At 36.9% G+C, this 11,277-nt stretch overlaps 1 protein-coding gene across 2 annotated transcripts; it reads right to left on the reverse strand.

Annotated features, from left to right (window-relative positions):
- Positions 1–1,273: 1,273 nt before the first annotated feature.
- On the reverse strand, positions 1,274–1,741 carry LOC127692786 (FUN14 domain-containing protein 1-like). Of its 2 annotated transcripts, XM_052193385.1 has the most exons (2): positions 1,474–1,741; positions 1,274–1,353 (listed from the first exon to the last, which is right to left on the reverse strand). In XM_052193385.1, the coding sequence occupies exons 1-2, from the start codon at positions 1,739–1,741 to the stop codon at positions 1,274–1,276; spliced, it is 348 nt and encodes a 115-aa protein (XP_052049345.1). The 2 variants fall into 2 exon arrangements, with proteins under 2 accessions (XP_052049345.1, XP_052049344.1); XM_052193384.1 differs by having other exon boundaries at positions 1,274–1,741.
- Between the last annotated feature and the right edge of the window lie 9,536 nt (positions 1,742–11,277).

Raw genomic sequence — 11,277 nt, forward strand, 5'->3', positions numbered from 1 at the left:
TAAGCTATAATTTTAGGACTATACAGAAATTCACAGTTCTTCAGACAATAAGTTCATATTATACTACTAAGTATTTTAAAGCAACCTGTACCTTTTGGTGAAGAAGCCAAAAAATAAAATAAAATAAAATACAATTATGATTTTTAGAAACATAAATGAGGTGCATTTGAAATTAATAAAGCATATAAATGACACATCTATTAACATATTCCCAAATTAGTTCTATCTACGCTATCAAGGATAAATAAATCAAACAAACTTGAAAATTAAGAACACATAAGGAGACGTTTTAAAAAGTGTAGACATTAGAGAAGGGAAAAGTATCTTAGGCATGTAGTATTTCATGACAAAAGCCTTCTTTAATGTAAAGGTTACACATAAGCAAAGTAAGAAACAGAAGGGGGAAAAACCTCAAGATTTATATATCACAAGTGGTTAATATCTTAATAATTCTACTGTTGCCTTCCAAAAAGGAGTAAAACAATTCTTCAGTTTATTGCAAACACATTTTAAAAAAAGTCAACCATACTATTGAAGCTATAATACATTTTTTAAGTATTAGCACTAGACAGTAAAGCACAAAGAACTTTGAGAAGAAGGTAGGGTAATATTTCATTGGACAGTACACGTAACAGCTTTTTCTGTCTCCACTCTATCCAGTGATGATAATCATAGGCTAGTTTCTAAACAAATGTACATTTAAAAATTTGCAAAATCCATGATTGCTCAAAATAAGTCACCCAATACTCCCAGAGCTCCCAGGGGCAAAACCATCAACCGAAGAGTACACATGGAGTTATCCATGGCTCCAGACTCATAGGCAGCAGAGGATGGTCTTGTTAGACACGGAAGGGAGGAGAGGCCCTTGGTCCTGGAAAGACCTGAGTGTAGAGGAATACCAGGACCGGGAAGCGGGGGAGGGTTGATTGGGGGAGGGAAGAGGACTTATGGGATTTTCGGGGTGGGGGGAACCAGGAAAGGGGACAACATTTGAAATGTAAATAAAGAATATATTTAATAAAAAAAATTACACACACATACACAAAAATCAAGAAACCAAAAACCAAAGAATCCTATTGTTTACATACTGCATAGGTTGTCTTACAGCAGATACTAGCGTGGTAAGCTTCAGGTGGCAAAGCGCTAAGCCTTTGTAACTGTCCAGCGGGCTCTTCTGACTTTGGAGACTCTGGTAGCATGGGCCGTTAAGAGATCACCCTGCTGCTAGTCTTCCTCTCACTGTTGGATCCACTACCATGGAGCTGTCAAGTCCTTATGACGCCAGGCCTAGCAAAAAGCCTCCCACGAAGCCGCTGGATATCACAATGTTCCGTTTGATAAAGTCTGTTGCTTCTTCAATTATGTTGTTGATTTCAGGTGCTGCTTTATTCGCTTGCTTCTTCATCTGCCTTTTTGCTTTGTTTACATCTTCTCCGACTCTCTTCCAGTTGATCTGTACATAGCCATTGTGACTGGCAACCTGTAGAAGAAGAAAACCACCACCTACTGTAGTTGCAGCAAGTTTTCCAGCCTTCTGGAATAGAAATCCTGCACACCAGCCAGTCACACCACCCATTACAATCTGGGTAGCTACTGAGTATTTTCCTTCCAGAGGTCCGGAACTGTGGCCAAATACTCGATTCCACCAGTGGTGTCTTCTTGCATACTCAGTTAAATCCAACACCTCGTGAGATTCGCCATTGCTTTTGTAATCTTGAAAGGGTGGGTTCCGGGATGTCATGATACCGCCAGCAGCCAGTTGGGGGTGGTTCCTGCTCGCCTCTCCCAAACACTTTAAAGTATACTCTAGGTCTAGTTGGAAGTCTATGGCTTCTCCTTTGGCTCAGCCTCCTCCTGCTCCCCCAACTGCCAACACCGCAGTCTAGTCACCGCCCACTCTTCCCAGCATGCACCTTGCGTCCTTCATTTTTAACACAGCTCTTGTTAATTTTCTTTTACCCATCATATACATATAGTATGTATATCATATACACAAACATCATATACATCATATACATGTACAGTCTAGTTCTTTCAATGACATAAATAAGTTCCTGAACTGTCAAGCAAAAAATGTATTTTTATACATTCCATTCAGTTATTAATGTCTTTCCATTATTAACAAAATTTACAGACAAAATTCATAGCAACAGTGTCTCCCTCCTTGAATGTCATTTTTTTTAAACACAGTACTTACTCTATAGTACTGGCCCAGAACTTACTATATAGACCAGGTTGGCCTTGAACTCACAGAGATCAAACTACCTATGCTCGATTACTGCTATTAATGTCATGAGCCACCATGTCTAGCCTGTAACTACTCAAATTATTAATTAAGGGATTGCAGAATATGTATAATTTCAAAGTCCTTTTCGATGGTCTATGAAATGATTTGGATGTCTTTTCTTATGATTGGCCTGAATAACACCTTCTGGCACTGAGAGCAAGCCAGCAGGGAGCAAATTTCTAAGATGGCTTCTGCTTGATTTTCTCTATGTCCTGGCTGCCAAAGTGTGTGGTGTCTTCTCTAGTAGGGACTTTCTGGTGTGCACATCTTGTCTGTCTGGTTAAGATCACTGCATACAGTGACCGTCACTGAGAAAGATCATTGATATCTTCAAAGAAAATAGGGATAGGGGCATGGAGGTTGGGGAGAAGAGGGAATAAGGATTGGGCTAAACCAAACCAAGGATGCATGAAAGTGCCTCACAGAAACCCAATAGCTAATGGGCTGCTTTCAAAATATATTTTAAAAAATGAGGAGTATAGAGATAGTTCAGAAGTTAACTATCTTAACTTCTACTCTTCTAGAGGACCTGGTTATGATTTGCAGAGCCCATGTCAGGAGGATCATAACCACTGCAGCTCTAATTCCAGGGATTTGACAACTCTTGTCTCCGAAGGCACCTGTGCTCACATGTACACACCAACATGAAGACTGACACATAACTTCACATAATTAAAAATAATTTTTATGATAAGAATTTGTAAAGACTTATTCTGCAGGAATGGACAAAGTTGCTCTCCGAGAATGTGGTTTAGTTAAAGAAAAATCACTGTGCAAGTTATGCAAAACTTCTCAAAATGTTAATGGTTATAGAGGCTCAAAAGGTCTCCAAAACAACATAGGCTATTTCTGTTTCCTCGGTTATCTACCATAACCCTCTCTCAACTACCATCATCATGATCACCATCATCACCACTACCACCATTTGCTTTTATCATCATCCTCTTCTTCATCAAAATAAAATAAGAGCCATTTGACAGATGTAGTGGTATTATCAGAATATTTACCAATTTCTGTGGGGCAAAAGGACTTGTAAGATGTTTTATATTTGTAATAGATTTTTACAACTAAATCATAAAAAGAGTACTATAATCCTGTAAGAACCACCAGTTTCTAATACACTGCCAATTCATGAGAAAAATGCAAAGAATATTCGGAAGACAAAACTATTCAGAATTTTTATTATGTATGATTAATAATGTCCATGGTACAATAAAATTAGCAAATATTCAAGAAACTGCAAATTTTGTTAAAGTGTGAGAAAAAGTAGGTCAAAAGCAAACTCTGTAATGGTCTGCATTTGAAATTAATAAGCAAAAAATATAAATGGCTATTTAAAAACTGCTCAGTGATTTGAATTAGGAATGGGGTATGGAGTTAATGGATGGAATCTAAAGCAGCAATAAAATTATTGCAAGTAGACTACAGAGAAAAGAAGCAGTTGTAAAAGTGTGATAAATGGATCTAAAAAGTTACGGGATTGACATAATAGGACTTTGAAGATAGACTAGCCAGTCAAATTGAAGTTAGATGGAAAAGCCTTTTTTTTTTTAAATTACAAATAAAAATGGAAACTTTGATATTAAAATACAGGGGTGAAGCCTCTAGCTTGACATCTCTATGTTCACTGAACTGAGTGAAGATGTCCCTGGTCATACTGAAGGATCAGGTCCACCTGTATGACCGTCTGTCCTACCATTTGTCTGGGTTGTTTAGAGATCTTCATGGGGCCATCTTGGCCAATGACTCAAATGAATGTTAACCAGTTCTACCACTGGAACACCTGCCTGGCTATAAAAGATGACCAGTTCAGACTCTATCCCCATTACTAAGAGTCTTCACTAAAGTCGCTCTCATATATTCTACAAAGTTTACACTGCAGTAGATTCCAACATCATCCCCACATCCCCAACCCCAATTCCAGCTGTCTCCCCCATTTCTCTCTTTCTCCACTCCTCCCCCAACATATAATCTCTCCCTCTCCTATCTCCCCAACCCCTAGTCCAGCATCAGAATATATTCTGTTTTCCCTTCCCAGGAAAATCCATGATTCCCACATATTTCCTATCCCCCTTTTTATCTAGCCTCTCTTTGTCTATGTATTAGAGCTTAATTATCATTTACTTAACCAATAATGTTCATTTATAAATGAATACATACCATATTTGTATTTCTGGGTTCAGGTTACCTCACTCAGGATTTTTTTTCTAGTTATATCAATTTACCTGAAAAGTGCATGATATATTTTTTTAACCACTAAATAATATTCCATTGTGTAAATGTACCATTATCTTTATCCATTATTCACTTGAGGGATATCTAGATTGTTCCAGTGTCTGGGTATAGTGAATAAAGCCACAATAAGCAGTTAAGCAGGTACCCTTGTGATAGGATGGAACATTGTATATTCTAATTTCTTTGGTGCTAGATGAAATTCTGCAGGCTCTGGAAAGAGAAACCTGGACACCAACCCAGCAACAAAGCCCTCCACTTTCAATCTGTCCTGACTGCAAAATGTGTTGGGACAATGGTAGCATAGAATATGTGGGAATGACCAACATTGGCCCCATTGCCATGATAAGAACCCCATGTCTTATGCTGTGTGGATGGTTGGGAACTTGAAACTGGATGTCCCAGAGACCTAGGGTAGAATTAAACAGGATTGGGAAAAAAATCAATGAAATAATGACAACATATTTTGAATAAAAGGAAGGGAACAGAATTTATTTTAAGGTTTGGATATTAAATATCTCCCATAGCTCATGGGTTTGAACATCTGATCCTCAGGCAGTGGTGCTATTTGAAAGGCTGTGAATCGTTTTGGAAGTGGAACTTTGCTGGAGGAAGTGAGTCAACTTGTATCAGACCTCGAGGTTTCTTAGCTGTGCCTCACTTCCTGTTCACTCTGTTTTCTGAGTGTGGACCAACATGTCCTGATCCTATCACCATGCACAATGGTGCTTTCCAAATCACAATGCACTGTGTCCCCATGAACTGTAAGCCAAAACAGACCTCTCTTCCCTTAATTGACTTCTTGTCAGGTACTTTATAATAGCAGTGATGAAAGAAACCAATAGCACACTGTGTAAAATGTCAAAGGTGGTTCTTCAGATGAAAGGGGAATAATATTGTGTAATAACCTGGACTTACAGGGCTAGTTGAAACAAAGCCATCTATATAAAAGTAGAATGTTGATTTTCATCATTTGTTTAGAAGTCAAATAACAAACTGGAATTTATAGCACTGTATGTGGGAATAAAAGCAATGACTGAAACGGTATCAAACAAGCACCTGTGCTATTCCCCTTCATAGTTATTTTAAGATGAAATGTATGTAATGAAGACACAGCCCAGCAATTAGAAATAAATAAAATGAAGACGTTGTAGAAGCCTTGCTAAGAAAATCGGTATAATACTGGACAACATTCTGTTCCATCGGAGAGAAATGAAAGAGGTATCATCAGGGTATTCATAAAGCAAAGTACAAATACTCTAAAATATGTTCTTTCACACATAAAGACATAATAGATTGAAATTGAGGATAGAAAGCTTGCAGTTCACAGCACACATCTGAGTAAGACAGAGTAGCTGAATTACCATCAGAAAAAAATGGACTACAAATGATAACGTATCACATGTCAAAATGATAAAAGGTACAATTTATTAAGGAGATAAAAAAGTTCTGTATTAACCAGTGTTATCTTCAAAGGCTATAAATTTAAAAATCACAACAATAAAGGAGACTGAGTAGAAAGGCATAACTCAATGTTTATCTTGCAAAAGAAACATAGTGGAAACCTAATTAAAGTGTTTCTATATCAAAACTACAACAAAAATGCAAAACAAACAAAGAAAAACCAAGCACAATACTTCAAGACATCCCAAAGAATTTTGTAAAAGTTATATGTTGTCCGTGATCTCAGACTTTGAGAAGCCTCTAACGCATCATAAACTTATGATACCTTTACATTTCCCCTTTTCCTTGCTCTGGAGGTTTGAAGGTTCACATTCGGGATGTTTTGTCTCTGAGTAGTTCACATGGAGATAATGAGGCCAATGCAATGAAGATTTTCCTTATTGTTCCTCAGGCAGCCTGTCTCATTTGGAAGATTTACTTATTTGTTTTATCACTAAATCCTACTTAGTTCTAACAAAAGTACATTCTAAATGTGTTTTCTCGCTATACTCGTTTTTCTTGTAAGATCATAAGGTGATAAACATGCTGATGGGAATTTTTAGGCTTGCTGCTAAGAGCTTTGATTCAGAGAGACAATCAGCATTTAATTCTAGGAGAAATTGGAAAATAAAATAGCCTACTGCATTTAAAATATTTTAGGATGTGCTGCCATTGTTGTGCTATGCATAGGCATGTCCTCACTGGAAGGCAGGCAAGTTCTCAGAGGGATTTTTTTTTTATGCATTGAGAAGTAGATAGCATCCTTGTTTTGCTATAAAAATTTCTAAGTGCTTTTTGCAAATTCCAAAACCATTTTCTAAAGAGCTTTTAGGAACCGAACACTAATTTAAAGGTTAGAAGGAGTGACTGTTATTATGCTCATTTTGAGCCTCTCTAAAAGTACAGCTAAGGGTACCTAATTTGTGAGTGTAAATCATGAAGAATGACGAGCGACTCTGCTCTTCAGCATCCCTGACTGGAAACAGGCCTCAGTGGAACAGGGTCATAACTCATATATTCTGTCAAAATTCCGTTCAAGCTGCTAATTGTTTTCTTTTTCATGTGATTATCTGAGTGATCATATGTGTAACAGAATTGGTGAGAATATTTAAGAAGCAATAAATCTAATTGCTATTCAGTGGTAATATTACTTTTCCCTAGACACATAATGACTAGACATTAAAATTGTGTTTCTAACCTTGGTTTTACTTATAAAACTAAATTAAATGAGAAACTTAAAGCTGCAGAAAATTTTTTATTATTTTATTTATTTACATTCCAAATGTAGCCCCATTCCAGGTCCCTGTCTCCGATTTCTTCCCCCATCTCCTCCCCACCTCCTCTGAGAGGGTGTTCAGAGATCTACAAATACCTGTTCCAAGTTATTCTGCCAACCAGGATTGAGATAGGGGGATTTCCTTAGGAATATATCTTTATTGTACAATTACTCTGTTCCCATTGATTGGGGTAATCTATGGTGGCAGGGGACTTGTCTAACATTCATATCTTAACTTGTCAAACAGGATAGGAAATGTCTAACATGTCTTAACTTGCCAACCAGAGTATTAGTTATCCATGTACATACCTCTTTCTGCCAAGAAGGATGTCAGTTCCCAGGGAGGTCTTCGGACATAAACTTTACTTGAACCCTACTTAGAATGGAAGTCTTATTCCAATTTTTTTTTAATATTTGTGCCATTGTCTCTCTTATGTTGGAGTCCATCCCAGGGACAGCTTATAAAAGCAAATTTTGGCCTAGAGAGATGGTTCAGTGGTAAAGGGCACTGAATGCTCTTCTGAAGGTCCTGAGGTCAAATCTCAGCAACCACGTGATGGTTTACAACCATCCGTAATGAGATCTGACACCCTCTTGTGGTGTGTCTGAAGACAGCTACAGTGTACTTAGATATAATAATAAATATTTGAACCAGAGCTAGAGTGAGCAGAGGTCATGAATTCAATTCGAGCAACAACACGATGGCTCACAACCATCTGGTCAGCTACAGTGTACTCATATACCTAAATTAAATAAATATATCTTTTTTAAATGAGGCAAATGCTGTAAAAGCTTATATACAGGTGCAGAAAGCGCCACTGGGTAGTTGGTTTATGTCCAACCCTGTCATGGCTAACTATACAAAGCAGTTCTGACTTCTTTTGTCATTGGGTTCAAAGAACACTAAAGCAGAGAATATCTTGTAACAAGAGTAACAACATATGGTAAAATTTCTTTATAATATTAGTAACATCTCAAAAGGTAAAGCTATCCAGGTCATAGTAGTAACATTTTACCTTGAAATTACAATTCCATCTATGCCTTAATATTCCACCTAGGCCTTACCAACTTTGAGACTGAGGAACATTCTAAGGATTATCATGTGAATATTTTATAATCTGACTAAATCACAGTGAAAGTATAGCAAGATAATTCATGTTTTTATAGAAGATGGCATTGTTTTCACCAGGAATCCTCTGTTTCCCATCCATTTTACCCATGTCATATGTTCTTGTAGGTAAAGCAGAGGGTATTTGAAGACTGTGTTTATGCCAGGCCAGGTTTTTCCTTTTACAATAGAAGCAGAGTTAGGAAGCAATGTTGCATGTGATTGTGGCATTGCTTTATTGTCTTTCTTTCTTGCCCTTGTGAACGATTGATCAATATCAAGAATAAGGGGTTTAACTTTTAACCTAAATCCTGAAAGGAGAAGGTACAACAGGACATATATTTTCCATCTACCTCAGAGCTGTATCTAATTTGCAGCCCATGAGAAACAAATTTCACTGTCATGAAGTTCACAGGCTATGAGCCACGTGACTGAAGTCAAAGATGACAAAGACAGAAAACCAGACAATAATCAAGTCAATTCTAGAGAATTATTAAATCTCCTTAACAGGAATCAGATTACAAGGAGAAACTATGAAGAATCTTAAAAGTGACAAAAATCATAGGTATTCTCATCTCTGGGAAGATAAAACAGTAAAAGAATTTGAATGGCTTGATCAAGCATCATTAATAAATCATGCACTGCCTTCTGCATTGAAAAGGTAAATAAAAGTTACAATGTGTGTGTGTGTGTGTGTACACACACGTGTGTGTGTGCTTAATGAGTGTAGTGAGGGGAGAGTTAGATGTCCCATGGATTGCTCAACTTCTCTTCATCTCATATTTTGAGACAGAGTTGCTTGTTGAATCTGTCCTTGGAAATTGTTCATGCTGGCAGGCCATCAATCCCCAGAGATTCTCTTGTCTCATTCTCCTTAATGTTATGACTATAGGTAGTCCCCCATTTCACACTGTTTTCTAACCACTATGGATGTGAATAATCAAGTCAAAACCAGCATGTGTACTAGTAATGTCATGTTTGTGCAGCAGGTAATTTTGTGATGGAGTCACCATTCCAGTCCCATACTGTGGCTACTTTTACTAAATTAACAATCTATTAAGTGGAGTGCAGGGCTACAACTGGAAGTTCTCTTATAAATATGCAGAAGTATAGAAGGAAATATAGATGAGAACAAAATCAAATTTGTCTGAGATCTTTTGGAAGGCTTCATTAGGAAGGTAACATCTTAGTTGGGCTTTCAAAGATGAGTAACAAGCAAGCAGGGGAAAGGATGGCGCAAATGTATCCCAGACACACATAAGAATATGGATTATTAAGAACAAACTATAAACCAGTTTGGCTGGAGTATGAAGGGCAACAATTGTTGGTCAGCTTAGATGAAAATGAACTGCCAAAGGTGAAATCAAGGAGAGATTTTTATGTCAAACTAAATAACTTGGCATTTACTCCAGGCAATAAAATTTCATTGGGATGGATTTTAATCAGTCCAGACAGATGATCTGATTTTCATTTTAGAAATATCACTTTGATAGTTCTTAAAGGGTCAGTGGTAAAAATGACCAAGGTTAGAATGAGGGGATACCAGTTAGAAAGTTCTTCATTAAGTTTTCAGCACTATTCAGGTTAATAGGACTGGGATCACATTTTAGATGCAATTTAAATTCTAAAGGGAGGATGATGTAATTCAAACCCGAGGAAAATGCTTTGGAAAATTGTTTAGATACATTGAGTTTGCAACACACAGTCCGACAGACAGAAATCTTTTATTTGACCCTAGCTTTGGATAGACCACTTTGTTCTTCCAGTGATCATCAGATAAAAAGATGCCGTAAGCATCTGAAACACTGTGAATATTGCTTCTGGTGCGATGCTTACACAGGGAAAACTCCACTTGAATTTATAACAGCTGAGAGAATCACAGTTTTATTTCTCTTGTGTTTGCAATGGAGGGTGTGTCCATTGGCAGGCTCAGAGTGTAGTTTCTTTCTCAACTCCTACATTTTGTTGAATTCTCTTTATTATTTTTCTCTAAAGTTCAGTGAGTTCAGTACATACTGTACAAGATCCTGCTACTTGTAACATAACCTGCCACATTCTAACATTTAACAGTTGCCTTAGAGGCCAAGGCAACAAAGACATACGTGACAAGAGTAGATTTTATCAAATTACACAGCTTCTACTCAGAAGAGGAAAAAGTTCATAAAGCAAAGAGGCAGATACAGCATGGGAGATAGTGTTTGTCAAATATGTTTCTGATATGGCCTTAATATCTAGAACATACATGAAACACAGACATCTCTGTAGTTTAAAAACATTCATTAAACTGGGAAAATATCTCAATAGAAATTTCTCAAAAAAGATACATTAATAAACAACAGGAAGATGAAAAGAGCTCAACTTAAGATAATTATAGACATGATTTCAAAACTGAGAAGATATAGAATCTTATGTTGAAAATATATATTCTCAAAAATAGAGTAAATACTGGTGAAGTTATGGAGACAGATGAATTCCTATGCACTGTTATTGAAAACATAGATTAAAACATCTACAATGGAACATTGCAGATGTTTCTCAGGAAACCATAAATAGAATTATCATATGAGTCAGTAATTTTGGCACTGGGCATATATCCACAACAAAAAAAATTAAGTAGTTTTTGAGTTATCTGCATGCCCATGTTTGTTGTAATATTTGGAATATGTAAGTCCAATAAATGGTGAATAAATGAAGAAAATATAATGTGTGTGTGTGTGTGTGTGTGTGTGTGTGTGTGTGTAAAATGGATGTTGTTCATCATGAAATGATAAAATCTTGCCTTAATAGATTTTGAGGATGTCTTATTAAATGAACAAAGTAATACACTGAAAGGTTTAAAGGAGAAAAACAGAATGACAAGAGTTAAATTGGTGGGAAGGAGAGGAGGACTGGGTAGAAGAATGAACACAGGGTGGGATAAGTAGCACTAAA

This window comes from Apodemus sylvaticus, chromosome 9 (genome assembly GCF_947179515.1).
Source record: "Apodemus sylvaticus chromosome 9, mApoSyl1.1, whole genome shotgun sequence".
In the NCBI taxonomy this organism is placed as follows: domain Eukaryota; kingdom Metazoa; phylum Chordata; class Mammalia; order Rodentia; family Muridae; genus Apodemus; species Apodemus sylvaticus.

Excerpts from the sequence above, each read along its gene's own strand:
- LOC127692786 (XM_052193384.1), bottom strand. The coding sequence starts at position 1,741 with ATGACATCCCGGAACCCACCCTTTCAAGATTACAAAAGCAATGGCGAA.